The sequence below is a fragment of the Trachinotus anak genome, unplaced genomic scaffold (assembly GCF_046630095.1).
Source record: "Trachinotus anak isolate AG129_WGS33_773 ecotype Australia unplaced genomic scaffold, CSIRO_AGI_Tana_v1 ptg000034l, whole genome shotgun sequence".
In the NCBI taxonomy this organism is placed as follows: domain Eukaryota; kingdom Metazoa; phylum Chordata; class Actinopteri; order Carangiformes; family Carangidae; genus Trachinotus; species Trachinotus anak.
The window spans coordinates 6,877,791-6,892,691 of NW_027273885.1; the positions used below are offsets into that span (position 1 = coordinate 6,877,791).

The following is a 14,901-nucleotide window of genomic DNA, read 5'->3' on the forward strand; positions in this document are numbered from 1 at the left end:
ATTTTTAGTAATTAAGGTAATACTTTGTATGAGTCATTCTGATATACCATGTCAAGTATAAAGTCTAAATCTGTTCACAGTAGTTTATTTAACGGAGTTCAGAAATATGAGAGGCACCATCTTGAATAATTCAATACACATACATACAATGGTGTTTACTCATCCACTGAATCACAAAGTAGATCAATACCACTTTATTTCTCAAAACAAAACAACAAAGCACTTGTTTAAAATTTAAAAGCTAAAAAAAAGAGATTTGTAAAGAGCACTTGAATGCAGCAAAACCTAGAGGCTTTCTGACTGGGTGACGTCAACCAAGGTCAAGAGGCTAGACAGCAGACAGCAATCTTCACTATTGCACATTGTTTGTATAAACTGTTGTTTACACCATAAGCTGCTGCATTTATTAAATTATTGCGCAGGTTGCAGCCCTTTTATAGCATCATTCAGAAATCTGTGGAATCAAATGTGTAAAATCATTCAGAAAATATAAGAACTCAACCAATCTGTCCTCGTGTTTGAGGCCTCATGATTAGACAATATGATTATCATGTGTATTAAAAGTAAAGTAATATTGTATCACTAACTTCAGTAAGGCCCACTTGCATATTTAAACTTTTTTAATTAAAAGCCACAGTTTTCATGTTTCAGAGTAAACCAAGTGGCGACGATGGAGTGAACCTATAAACCCTGTCTTCATTTTGAATCACACCAAACCCTGTTGTAGGGAGGCTGGTATTTACTGACACTCCCAACAGCAGATGTTTTCCCAGATGGACTGTTGATTTTCCCCCATATCTTTATGCTAAACAGGAACACGTCAGCATAGACAATTTCAGTAAAACTCCTACTAGCCTAGCCTGCCATCTCCTGTTTAAAATGAAAACTGCACTTAGCAGTATTAAGGGCAAAGGTCACAGCACCTAAAAACTAAAACATTTGTAACTTAAATCCCTTAGTGTTTTGTCTGCTGCTCTTGTGTCAAGTATTTTATTGATAACTGATGAGATATATACTGTTTGTATGTCACTTCACAAAGTTGAGGCAACATATGATATCATTTTGAACCACTCTGTCGGTGGTGCAGCTGGCAGTCCATCCAACAACTTAGATCAAATATTTACCTGGAGATTGTGGGACCACTTGCACCATGGGTGCAGGTGCAGGTGGCATGAGTACACTTTGCCGTGTTTCCAAAATACTGGGCACACAGACATACCATAAAGCAAGGGTGTCTTGCTTTGTACCTCATTACCATCTGCAGGTGGTGCCACTGACCAGAAGAGAAGTCCATAGTTTATAATACATATACACACCTCTATGTTGCACCTCTTGCCAGATTTGAAGGTCAAGTAGCAGGGTGTGTTAGCAATATTAACTCCGCTTCTGCAGGCTAACTGTAGAAAACATACAATTTAATCCAACCTTTTTTGTCAGTTTAAACCAAACATTAACATTTGGGCAGCCATGTTGACCACACGCTTGTTAATATTGAACTATAAATATTGTAACTGTAGGACAAGAGATATAGAAAGTAATAAATGTTATGGTTAGACTTTATGGTTGTCATCACTGAGACTACACAAAAAATTCTAAATAAGTAGATGGTAATCGGTAAAATATAACAAGCACCTTCAATTCAGTCTATGATATGATCATTCAAAAGCTCACTCATTAACCACTTTCCTTTTTTAATTTATTTGAGAATTAATCCAAATAAACATTTTATAATCAAAAATTTGACATAACCTCAATCCCTTAAAGTACCAAATAAAACTGCAATATTGGAGTGAGATGACGCCCACCTGGTGTAAGTTATAATTGTAGTGCAATACATAGTGTGTATAGGCATATTTAAATGATAGCCCACAGCTCTCCATACAAATCAGTATTAAATATCATTTAAATACATAATTGATCAGCAGACAAATTTTCCATCTATACATATCAATAGCCTCTTTTAAACAGAGATCCTGTTATCAGACCCCTCGTTCTGACGCCTTTGCTTGTTTACACTGAACCAAACAAAGCCGGCATATTGCCAACCTTGTGAGGGATGGCAATATGCCGGTGCAACATTCCTGCCTTCAACAGTTTGTGTAAAAGGGGGGGAATGGATTTGAATATACAATCAAACATTAAAAAAGGTATAACATTCAAACATTCAAAAAATAATTCCCATTTAACCAATTTCTATCCCAACCAATAAAGTACAAAGTCGAGGAGAGAAGGCATACTGGTCACTTTTGATAACTTAAACCGGTGTTCCCTCTCAAGCAGAGTGATTTTCTGTCACTGGTTTATTTGCAAGAAACATCTATCCAGGTTATAACAGGCTGGTTAAAGGTAGGTCAAAAATCAAACTCCCAAGAGGTAAAATCTGTCTTTCCCTTCTCAAAATGCTTTCAAAGAACACAATATGACCCTGAAAGTAGCACACACAACAAAAGCTTTGGTTTCTAGGCTGTCAGATCTGCAGCTATGTTTTAAATATAAGGACTGGTTAATAGTTAAGTTAGGTGGTTATGAATAATAATAATAATAATAATAGCCATGACTGGTGCTTGCAGATTTTGTAATAGTATGATTTGTGACTAATCTGATGAGGGAATAAGTGATATTATAACTGGACTATGTGAGATCAGTATAATGTGGGCATTTCCTCTTATCAAAGTGAAATATGGCTTTATAAGCACACAGAATTACCAGAGGTCTGGTCGGGGCTTGGCTAAATAATATTGTCCTGCTTTCTGGAACCTTTCAAAGAGCCTGCAACTCTGTGAAGGCAGCTAAAGTTAAAGGAAGAAAAATATCTCTGCTCTAAACAGAGATAGAGCCCTCTCTAAAGTTGGTCTTCCCTATCAGAACATTGAGGAGTGTAGCCTTGCCCTCCCGGGTCTCCTTCTGAGCCTGTCTGATGATGTCGCTTAGCCTGTCCTCGTCCTCACGCCCTATAAGGTAGCCCTTACCACCGTAACCATCTGCCACTATGTGATAATCTGCAACAAGGAGGAGAAAGTACAGTTCATCAGTTAGTAACTGCCCAGACATTAGACATAAAGATAAACTAATTCTGTTCAGTGTGTGCGATATCATCTGTGCACATACTATATATACTTTCAACCACGCTGTTTTGGAGACAACTTACCTGTAAATGCAAGGCCACATGCCACATTGCTGCCAAGGATGGGAACCTGCTCTCTGGAGATCTGACTCCAACACGCATCGTTTCCCACCACAGCTATAACTGGTGTCTGGGATAAGAAGAATAAAAGGTGGAATAACAGAAGAAAAGAAAACAAAAATATAGACTCTTTCATGTTATTGGTACAGAAACAATGCAGTTTAGTTAAGCATTTGCTGAGGCCTATGATGGTTTATCAATATATGTTAAAAGCTAGTTTAGCATTACAGCAGCCAAGAGCTTTAATTTTTATCACATAATTTCTACATAATTCTGTTCCAGGCTCTGACAGCTTGATCCAGTAAAACTCTCAATTGAGAAAGAGGATGATAATCAGACACAAAAACTGGATGCATAAATGTTTAAAATCTAATCAAAATGTTGTCTTACAATTTAGTTACGGCTGCAGCAGTTTCCAAAAGAAAACTGAAAGGTGGAGCTGATCAATTACACTATATATATCCAATCCAAGATACTGCTTTCTCATCAAAATACAGTATGTGGGATGGAGACAGTAATTTGTGGCTAATATTTGATTTAAAGAATTCTAATTTAAACACATGCTCCATTAAAGCTATATAATACCTTTGATCTGTATTAGCCTAACCCTAATGTGCATTGTATTCCGTTTTTTAAGTGATTTAAATCTAAAGTACTTTTTCCATTTATGCTGTTCCCTACAGTAGTAATGCTCTGATTGTTAATGGCTGGCCAAAACTGTTTCAAACTTAACACCGCTTTGTGTTGCTTGTAATAATTACTCTACTCTTTCACATTTGTGATGGATAAAACAGTTGTTCATGGTTAAAACAGTTCCCTATAATTGTGTGGATGATTTTACCTTGTGTCTAGTGAACGTGTCAAACTCTGCAACACTGTATCCTAGGGAGCCGTCACCATATACTATCCACACCTGAAAAGCACACAAAGAGGCATTTCATTCATAAAAGGGTGAACACAGAAAAGTGCTTTAAGAAATTCCTGAATAAATACTATACCTCAGTTTCAGGTCGGCATAGTTTTGCCCCCAGGGCAAATCCTCCTCCAACTCCCAGAGTCCCAAAGGCTCCTGTAAGAATGAGGAACAGGACGGTCATGATACTGTGACTGCAAACAAAGCGTTACTAACCTCAGAATACATTCTTATAAAATAGATTAAACATGACTTGTGATTATGTAGAACAAAGTTGAGATTTTGGATAACATGAGTGAACTTGAACATGAACCTGACCACTACAGCATAGTTTTCTGTGCACTCTGGTAATCTCTTTATATACAGACAAACAAACAATAAATCAACCAACAACTACAGTCAACAAATTAAGTCATTTAAAATTATTATTTCATTTTCATATTACTGAGATGTCAAGCCCTTCTCTGACATCTAAATAACCATCAGCCATTTGTTATGATCTGCGGGATCTCACCTGGATCCAGCCACCGCATGGGTCCTCTTGGTCTCATTATGTAAGCAGCACTTCCAACAAAATCACCCCCATCAGCAACAATGATGCTGTCCTCTGCCATCAGCTCATCCACACAGTGGAGGACTTTCAGTGGATTTAAGTGGCGGTCTGTCTTCTCATCAGCTTTAGACCTGGAATAAAAAAAAATCTGGTTTATGTGATGGAGAGGTCGCACCTGCACGAACGTCACAATAACTGATAACATAATGTTTCCTTCCTTGTTTTTAAAGCCTTCACTACGAAGAACGTTTTAATTAAGTAAGGAAGTTAATACACAGTGAGATACAGTGATCCAGTGATCGTCACCTTTGCGTACCTGTTTGCATGTTCTTTGGTCACATCCCCTGCTTTGAGACTCTGAGGCCATTCCTCTGTACAGCGATGTCCCTTCAGGCCTTTAGAAAGCCGCACTAAGAATGAACCCGCGTCACCTAAAATGGACCGACATTTACATTTTAGATTTTAAACATTTAATCGATGCACATCATACATACTGCATTAATAAAGGTGTTCAGTGCAGAAATTGGAACCAGTGACAAAACTTTTTTTTTTCACTTCACTAATCACCAGAGGTCTAAAATAACATATTGCTGCTTGAATTATAAAGCTGGCTGATGAGGGCAGCTTGTGAACATACCCTGAATTGCTATAGTTGGTTTCCAGAACATATCAGAGTTTTTCAGCAGCTGGGTCTTATCTCTGTTGACAGCGATGATCTTGCTTCGCCTGTTGAGAACTCTGCCGTAGCTCAGGCGGAAGTCACACACGGTGCCTGCAAACATAACACACAATGTTAAAATTTCTCAAGGAATGCTGAATAGCCTGTGGCTATACTGGATGCCTCAAAAAGTATCAAAATAGTTACCGAATTATTAAATGAATATTCAAATATAACATTTTCATTTTATCAAATTTAAAAATGCCTGACCTGCTAAGAGCACCAAGTCAGCCTCCTTCAGAGCATCTCTCCTGTTCTGTCTGATATGGATAGGACTGTCTTTACCCAGCATGCCACGAGACATGCCCCCGAGGAAGCAGGGAATGCCTAGATCCTCCAATGCCTTCCTGTAAAGCAGGACAACATTTCTAGTATCAATAGTGAGCAACCAAATAGTAGAGAGCCAGAGAAACAGACACACACAGGATAAAAAAGTAAAGGGGAGGCAGACAGGAGACATTGTCCTTTACCTAATGTCATCGACTGGTGTTGGGGGTAGTGTTGCTTGGCTGCCCAGCAGAATAACAGGTTTCTTAGCTCGACTCACCAGCTCTATGCACCTTTGTACCTGATATGTATTGAGAATGAAAAAAAAAAAAAAGAGCGAACCATTTAAAACTCTGGTTTGGGTTCCTTCATACTGTACACAACGAGAGGGTTGTCTGATTGAGATATTTCACTGAAAATGTTACACTGGCAAGATTGTGTAAGTAGCATCATATCTTTAATATCAGCTACAGTCTTACCTGATCATCTGTGGCTTGTGGGATGTCAACAGGAAGCGGTGACACGTCTCTGGTCTCCCAAGCTCCGGCAAACAGGTTCATGAGGTGGTTACTGAGGTACCTTAGGAAAAAAAAAAAAAAAATCACGTAATCACATGAAATCATTTGAGCAAAGATGTGTAATTTTATATCATTATTATTTATCATTTTTATTATAAATGTCCTGTGTCAACAAGACAAGCTGATAAAATACCATGAGACGATTTTTCCCATCAGGCCTTTGGGAGGGTTCTTAACCCCAAACTCTTTGGACACCAGGTGGTAGGGGTAGAGTGTGTCGATGGGGAACTCTATGAAAACAGGACCAGGAGTTCCAGACTGGGCGATGGCCAGGGCCTTCCTGACCGTAGGCACGATCTCTCTGATAGTCCTGACGGAGGCACAGAACTTACACAGCGGCTTGAACAGAGACATCTGGTCGATATCTTGCAGCGCTCCTCTTCCCTGCACCAACAGTTGATGGAGAGGTTAGAAAATGAAGCTGAGAACAGTTGAAGTATAACACACTTAAAGCTCTATCATACACTGTGACTGACAGCAGCTGAACTTACTGCTCCAAACTGCAAACTATTTTGTTCTTGTTATTTTATTTTACCTGCACATTCACATCATATTTGCACCAGTATTGTAATCCACTCCACCTGCAGTAGTGTACCAGCAGCTCCCCCTATGAGGAGCAAAGGAGATTCAGCCATCTGAGCGTTCTTCACCGCTGTCACTGTGTTAGTGAGGCCTGGGCCAGCAGTCACTGCTGCTACACCGACAGTGCCTGGAGGAAGGATAGCCAATCAAATCAATAGACAATCAAGCTATCAAATAGCCCCAAAAACACACTCATGACTGGCTCAGAACAATATGCAAGAGAGTTCTGTCTAAAACTGTTTGAAATACCAGCGTCACGACACTGGTACACCTATATGTAATCCAACCTCTGTCAATGCTGATAGATAGAGTACACCTCTAATACTGACTGTAGTGGGAAAGCCCTCTACCAAGACACACCTTAACAAGGCTACCACATACCCAGTTCCTTTATTCTCCATAACTGCTGGTAGCATGAACTCAAATAAGACTGAGGCTCACATATGTTGACACATCTATTCTTGTAACATAAATCTGCACCTGAGAGTCTTGCAACAGCATCAGCAGCAAAGACAGCAGTGGCCTCATGTCTGGTGTCCACGATGCGAATGCCCAACTTCTCACAGGCCACCAGGATAGGAGAGATGTGTCCACCAACAAGAGTGAAAACATACTTGACCCCATGGGCACGGAGGACCTCTGCCACACTCTCGCCCCCATGCCTTGGACTTTGTGTTTCAGTCTGAAACGAGAGAGGGGACGGAATAAAAGTTAACCCAGAGAAGACAATATTCAGATAATTCCTGTAATTTCACTTATTTAACAGAATTACCAAATCGTTAACATAGAAAGAAAAAGCTCTGTCAAACTGTAGATAATCAACTATCAGTGTGAGGTGATAGCCCCTCTGGAGGTCACCTGTCACACCACCGGCCTCTCATATTTCACAATAACCACATATTGTCAGGCTTGCAGAGGTGGTGTGCCTCTGGCCTTTGTGCAATCCCGTTAACAGCCTGGGTGTTGTGATAGCCTTTGTGCTAGAAAACCACAGTGCTGGTCAAAGTTTACGTTAATGGAGCCCAGTTTACCTTTCACCTGTGACAACCTAACAAAGCTCAGGTGGGCAGAGGATGCAGGTGTTTGCTATAACCCCTCTGTGCAGTATACTATTAGAAAAAATATAATGCATGTGGAGAAAGGAACAGAAAAATATGCATGTTGAGAAAACATACCTTGTGAAACAACTGGTAGAGCAAGCCAAGTTTGTAGGCTGCAGACACAAGCCCACACACTGCGATGGCCGCGAAGCATCCAAGAAGTGTGCCAACGGCTCCAAATGACTCCATGTTACGACGTCGAAGCAAACCTTTAGTGGTAAAAAGTCAACTAAGCTAAACTTAATATCCAAGCCTACTCTTGACTCGTCCAGTTGAGCAGCTCACCGGTTCAGGCTAAGCTAAGATACTATGGAGCAGCTGCTACAACTGCTACATAACCATTTCAAAAGTCGTAATTTTTATCAGCACATTCACTGTGAAATGAACTAGTACAGAGTTCCTGAATAAAGGCTTTCAAGGGCATGTAGTCGGCCCTTCTGCAAGTTGGAAACCGAGTGCTCTTTCCGCAATTGTTGTGCCAACACAGGATCATCAGTGGACAGCGGAGAGGCCAAGTTAGCTAAAACTACAGGCGACACTTCCGACTTTGATCTTCAAAATAAAGTCGTGTGTTTCGTTTTCACTCAATATATTCACAACCGTATCAATACATAAACACTGACACCAATTTATTCACATAGATAATTACGGATGACTATTATGTCGATATTATTAGTGGCGGATTTACTCTACATTTTTTCCAGTCTAGCAAATGCTATCCCTTTATTGTGAAAGAAAAGACGGCTTTCTTTCCGGCCACTAGTCTGTGCGTGGGTCAAGTGTCGCTTCAGTAATAGACAGGCCTTTGGTCCAATGAGAAGCTGTGAGGGTGTGTCACGCTGTCAAATGTTCAAACTGCGATATTTAATCAGAGCAAAGTTCACGATGAAATGAGGAAACAGAAATCAGAAGGTGTTGATTTTTAATTTAATGGTTTGTGGGGAAACAAGACATAATGCACCAGAATCATTGGCAAAGTGTAACATTTCACTAACCTTTGCTATAAAAATGAAACATACTGCAGTACTATAGCTTTTGAAACTATTATGGTTAGTGAATTAACTGTGTAGGTGTTTGAATCAGTGACAGTAACTGCTAGTTTCAATAAACTGTGCCTCTGTGTGTGTGTGTGTGTGTGTGTGTGTGAAGAAGCATGTGTGTGTTGTTGCTTTACATTACTTCACAGCAGAGTGCAAAAGGGGAGTTTGTAAACATCAATTGTCTTTCCATGATCAGGATTTTCAGCAAACAGTACTTTGTCATCCGCTTTTTGTTCCTCAAAAACAATAATCTGCAAGAAAACATGACACTCATAAAACTTTGTACACACATAATTTGCCATTGATTATCTGAAGAAAAATAGAAAGCAGAGGAGAACTCCAACTTGGGTTTACCTGATTCTCTCCACTCCTGAGCCAAGGTCCTGGGAGATAAAGGAAATGCTGAGGACCAATGGACCAGTGGCGTCCAAGGTTTTGCCCATTGACAAACACAGCTCCTTTACCCCAACCCTGTCAATGGATGCAGTGATATGATCAATGAAATGAAAATGTGGAATGTGTGTTTGCAAACTATTAACACTACTTTTAAAGCGTCAGAACGTGGCCTTGGAAAAAAAAATTCTCTGAGCTTTTTGTATTTGTTTAACAGGCTCTCATCCTGTCTAGAAAACCAAAGTGTAATGCAACTGCAGCATAAGAACTAAGATACTATGGTGCATGACTATTTTATTGAACATGCAGGCAGAGTATTGTATTAAAATGACAATGAATTTGAAACATTAGAAACACCACATTAGTATTACATCAGTCCCCAGCTCTTTTATATGATGTTTACCATAAATTATGGTTGTTTTACTCACAGGGAGTCTGACGAAGGTGTCTCTGGGAGGCCCATCCACATAGAGCCTGGCCTGGAAAAACCCAGGGACGGAGGGCGACTTGAAGTCAGACTTCCAATTACCTGAATTTATTAGTCTGAAACACGATTGAACATTGATCATTTGATTACACTCTCTGTAATCATGTGAAACTAAAATCAATTATGTGGTGAGAGAGCTTTGGCAAATCATACTGTTCTTTGTTTGTTTGTGACTTTCTTCAGTTTACAGGTTGCTATTCACTAATAACCAGTAAAAGCATATAATCTATTTACAAGTGTTTGCATACACTATTACAAACAAACACAGATAGTCATATGTCCAATACCACTAAACACCAAAATGCCTTAAGATATACAAGGTCAGAAAAGCAGATTGAGAAGGCTGGTTTATGAGCACAGTATTTGAGGGTGAATCTTCCCTTTAATTTACAATGAGGGACTGCCAATTAGTGTCCATGAAGAGGTGTAGTGGAAATTCAGCTTACCAACCTTTTCATAAAGCCTGGCTTCATATCTAAACAGAAGATGGTAAATCCTCTCAGAGGAATGTGATTCAACAGAATGTCTCCCACAATACCTAATATGAAGCAAAAAATATGAAATGCAGACATACAGTTGGCTACTAGCAGATAAAACAGTATATACAAGTGTGCAGAAAGTCTGTATGATCTGAACTGATATGATACTTCCATTGGTTTGAACAATTTTATAACGCTAGCTTCTGTCGAATACATTACAGATGCACAGTGGGTACTCATAGAGTCGGATGACTGAACTGGTGTAAAAGCAATAAACCAACATAAGGTGAAGGTAGAGTACCTTTGCGTTGTTCATCCAGAGCTTTTCCGTAGTTCACTCTTCCACAGTTCTCCACAAGTAAACTCAACATCCTCTGTCCCTTTAATGCACAAATCATCATTTGGAAAGTTATTCAGCAAAGAAAAGTGGTCACAATGAGACAATCCAGCATTTCACGGTCTGTTTCAATAGGATCCACATTTACAGCTTCGCAGATTCACAAAAGAAGAGACACAAAAAACAGTCGGTACCTGTCCATCAGGGAGAGTCAGCTCATGAGTCTTGCAGTCCAAACTACCAACACATTGTCTGTCCACAAAAACCTGTAGATAGTATTCAAGGTCACAATGAAAGGATTATGTGTATAACCTCAGAAAAAGTATTATAAAACTATAATATGCGTGTAACAGTATGTGTTTCTGTGTGGGTTGAGCTGTATGTCCTCACCAATGCTCTATCTCTGATGTTGTTCCTGGTGTTGAGGGCTCCTCCACTGCTGATGGTGGTTTCATACAGTGTGTAACCATACGACTGACCATTTTTATTGTTGACAGGTAGACTCTCCATGTTCACTGGCCTCTCTGACCTGTATGGCTGGATGATCAACCCAACATATCAGGTACAGGAATCTGGCAGAACACACTAAATACCAGACCTCTGGTAAAAAAGAAATACCATGAGATGAAATCATAATCTGTTTAGTTTCAGTGGCAGGGCAAGATGGAGTCACTGAAGTGGGTTTGTGATGTCACTGAATAAAATAGTACAAGACATGTCTGCATGTGCGACACTGTGACACAAGTGGAAAGAGAGCTGACCAAACAGCAAATGACAGATACTTCTTGGTGTGTTGACACCTGGGCGGATGACTAAATCTGAGCTGCCAGGTGTGAGACATCTGTCTTGAGCATAAGCAGCATGTTGTCAGATCTCTAGACAAGTGGAGACACAGCAGCAGACACACATAAAGATAGCAATGTTAACATCCTGCATGTCTGATGTCTCTCTGAGGGTCACCACATCTTACATTTTGTTCGCATCCCAGCAGGGACAGTATGGCCGAGTTGGAGTTTGGATACAATATTTTCCCCTCAGTAGATTACAGAATCAACTGTCACAGCAAGGTGTTGCTCGGTATCTGTATTTTACCTTGTCGGTGAGGTGCAGGCTGTCCCACAGTGACAGGTGCTGCTGAATGGCAACAGGGTCATATGCTCTCCTCTCCAGAGGAGAGGGCACTTCAGGAAGAGGCTCAGCTGGAACACAAGTTAGCAAAAACATTTAATTAAGGCTAATTATGACAGACTCAATTACCCAAGGTAATGAAGTCATCAGTTGAAAGGCTAGGTGTATATGGCTTAATGCACATGGATGCTTAAAGAGAGCTTACAGTGGTACTGGCTAAATAAATTCCTCAACAGTTGATATTTTGGGGTGCAGTCTCCAGCCTCAGATAAGGGAGCGTCATAATCTGCAATGCACACATTTACAAAAACAGTATGAGACAATGCATTTGTTTAGGAGAGACGCCTAGACTTGCTTTTTGGTCCCTGAGCTCTAATGGCAAAAGGTGTTTCCTACCAACCATAACTGGTGACCTGAGGTCTGTAGGCACCAAAGTCCATTGCTCCGTTCATGAAGCCAAAGCTGGTTCCACCATGAAACATGTACAGATTGATGGAAACACCTCTCTCCAGGATCTCTGACACAACAGCTAGCATGTCTGTCGAGGGAAAGCACACAAATCCCCCGGCAAGATGGATCAGTATTTCATAAGTAAAACATGTAATAATAGACAACATAAGCCAAAGAGCAACATGCAGCATCTTCTTCTCTGTCAGTTGAAGTGAATTACACCTTATTGCTAGAGAAATGATTGTTATAAAGTGTCTCCATACCCTCAGCATGGAACACATGGTGATGCTCTCCCCAGACATCAAACCACCCAGACCAGTACTCCATCACCATTAGAGGTTTCTGGGGCTACACAGAACAGCACACATGCCTCTATTAAATATATACATATCTTGCTGTTTACTATCAGAAGCTTTCACAAAAATACAAAATGAAATATGTTCCCCTTTGGCTCTTAGTTGAGGCTGTTACACATGCAAAAGTAAAAATAACTAATAAATGGTACAACCACTTACCTGCATGTCAGCCAAGTGCTGGATTGCTCCAAATGACAATCTCTGAAGGTTTATTGTTTTTAGAACTGAAATAAGCAAGATATCCTCAAACATCATCAAGGGCAAAAATCAAAAAAAAAAAAAAAAAAAAAGCAGATGAATGAAAAAGCCACTTAAATAAATGTTGTAATGAGTTTTTTTTCTGTTTAACTCCTGATATCTTCATTACCTCCCTCCACTCCTCCATATCTCAATCCCTCCCAGTTGTCTGAAGACAGCAGGAGCTCATTGATCCCTCGGGCCTGGAGACACTGCAGTCAAAGGAAGAAGAAGATGTTACACACAAGAAGGATGCTAAATTATCCACACTACATTTTAGTGACAAAGAAAGACATTAATAAACTCACATTCTTTATAAAAGGCATGTATTTCTCATCTTTTGCATATGATCCATACTCGTTCTCAACTTGCACTGCAATGATCGGGCCTCCCTCTTCAAACTTAAAAAAAAAAAAAACACAAATAAATAAAAATACCCATTTGCCTCACAATTGCTCAAATATTCCTCTATTATCCTTGAAAAAATATAAGATATAATGAAAACAACAAGTTGGATTCACCATGAGAGGTTTGATAACTGAGACAAGCTTGTCAAAGTAGAGGTTGACAGCACTGACAAATCCAGGATACGTTGTCCTCAGCTGCATGTCTTTATCTTGTAACAACCAGCTGAAAGAAATATGAGAATAACTATGATGGCATACTGCTCATACAGCCTGTTTTTTTAAGTAATGAAGAAATAGTGTTACCTAGGCAACCCGCCCAAATCCCATTCAGCGCAGATGTAAGGTCCTGGACGTAAGATGACCCACAGCCCCATCTCTGCTGCTAAACTGACATAGGCCCTGAGAGAAGGAGAGACACCCTCTGCTACATTTAAAAAAAAGACCATTCTGTATATCTCAAGATAATATTTAGTAATTCACTCAACTTAGAAGAAAAAAAGAGGAAGGGAGCTTTACCTGAGGTCCAACTGATCCTGAAAGTTGAATGTTCCTCTTTCAGGCTCATGCAGGTTCCATGGCACATATCTGAAAAAGAAGGTTATAAGTTATAGTGCTATCCACTGGCTTGTAAAATCCATTAGGGTTGTTTCTGTTTTATTATAAGGTGACCTGTTTCATAAGGCATTTTATGCAAACACATTCGATATGATTTGTGTTTGACGCCTTCCTGTAAAAGAACAGTCAAAATCCTGAAATGTGTAAAATTGCAGTTGAGGCCTACGTTGTGAGAGTATTGAGGCCACAGGCCTTCATCTTCAGCAGCCGGTCCTCCCAGTAGGCTCTGGGGACACGGAAGTAATGGATGGAGCCTCCCAGGATGCGAAAGGGTTCTCCTTCCAGAGTGAACTGAGCTGAGTTGGCCCTAAGTCCCTCCAAGCGGCTCATTCTACTTACTTCAGAGTGGTGTCTAGAGGGGAACTCTAAGATAAAACACAATGGAAAAAAGTCCATTCTGAGAAACAGGCCGGCTGTGTTGGATGACTATATTCAAAATGTGCATAAGTATATGAAACATTTAGGCTATTTCAAACGATAAGTCTGAGATATATTGTACATAGTAAGCATACAAATTACGCACAATAAACTAACCTTAAAAGGCACAGTAAAAGCAAAACCTTACCAAGACTTATCATGAAGGTCCCAAATGCAGAATTATAGAAAATCCCAACTACATCAAAAATGCTGTCAAAGCTGTACCTTGAAGCTGAGCTTACCAGAGAGCGTTTGAAAGGAGGACAGTGCTGGGAGGCCTCACACTCTGTGGATAAGGGAAACTATTGTTGTTTCACAACAAAAATATAATAGTGCTCTGTCTCTCTGTCTCTCTCTCTCTCTCTCTGTCTGTGTCTCACTGTGGCACTCAGTCAGAGAAGGGAGGCATGACATTACATTGCATTGTATTGTACAGAGTGATGTTGGCTTCATGGTATAGTTTACAGCTACTGACTAAAGTGTACTAATGCCCTCTAGTGGTTCCAAGTTTAGTCACAGCCTAAGGGACCATGTGAAACTGTGCTCAAAAATATGTATGTGGACGTGTGTGTGTGTCTATTATTTGTTTATTTGTCCTCTTGAGGTTTTTATTTTTGTATGCCAGTGAAAGCATCTTTACATTTTATGAATTTTAATAGG

The 14,901-nt window shown here is 40.0% G+C and overlaps 2 protein-coding genes across 2 annotated transcripts; both read right to left on the minus strand.

The window, feature by feature from the left end:
• Window positions 1–178: 178 nt before the first annotated feature.
• ilvbl (ilvB (bacterial acetolactate synthase)-like) lies at window positions 179–8,399 on the minus strand. Its single transcript, XM_071472041.1, has 14 exons — window positions 7,971–8,399; window positions 7,276–7,477; window positions 6,795–6,922; window positions 6,347–6,597; window positions 6,115–6,214; window positions 5,839–5,936; window positions 5,579–5,715; window positions 5,288–5,422; window positions 4,967–5,081; window positions 4,612–4,781; window positions 4,183–4,253; window positions 4,026–4,097; window positions 3,149–3,254; window positions 179–2,999 (listed from the first exon to the last, which is right to left on the minus strand). The coding sequence occupies exons 1-14, from the start codon at window positions 8,082–8,084 to the stop codon at window positions 2,821–2,823; spliced, it is 1,878 nt and encodes a 625-aa protein (XP_071328142.1). The 5' UTR covers window positions 8,085–8,399; the 3' UTR covers window positions 179–2,820.
• A 319-nt stretch (window positions 8,400–8,718) lies between these two features.
• glb1l2 (galactosidase beta 1 like 2) lies at window positions 8,719–14,712 on the minus strand. Its single transcript, XM_071472042.1, has 19 exons — window positions 14,390–14,712; window positions 13,991–14,189; window positions 13,726–13,794; window positions 13,513–13,608; window positions 13,324–13,432; window positions 13,111–13,203; window positions 12,933–13,014; window positions 12,725–12,789; window positions 12,473–12,557; window positions 12,160–12,297; window positions 11,965–12,045; window positions 11,724–11,830; window positions 11,022–11,168; window positions 10,826–10,897; window positions 10,596–10,674; window positions 10,266–10,353; window positions 9,757–9,871; window positions 9,290–9,406; window positions 8,719–9,186 (listed from the first exon to the last, which is right to left on the minus strand). Exons 1-19 carry the CDS (start codon window positions 14,400–14,402, stop codon window positions 9,076–9,078), a joined length of 1,866 nt encoding a protein of 621 aa, XP_071328143.1. The 5' UTR covers window positions 14,403–14,712; the 3' UTR covers window positions 8,719–9,075.
• Between the last annotated feature and the right edge of the window lie 189 nt (window positions 14,713–14,901).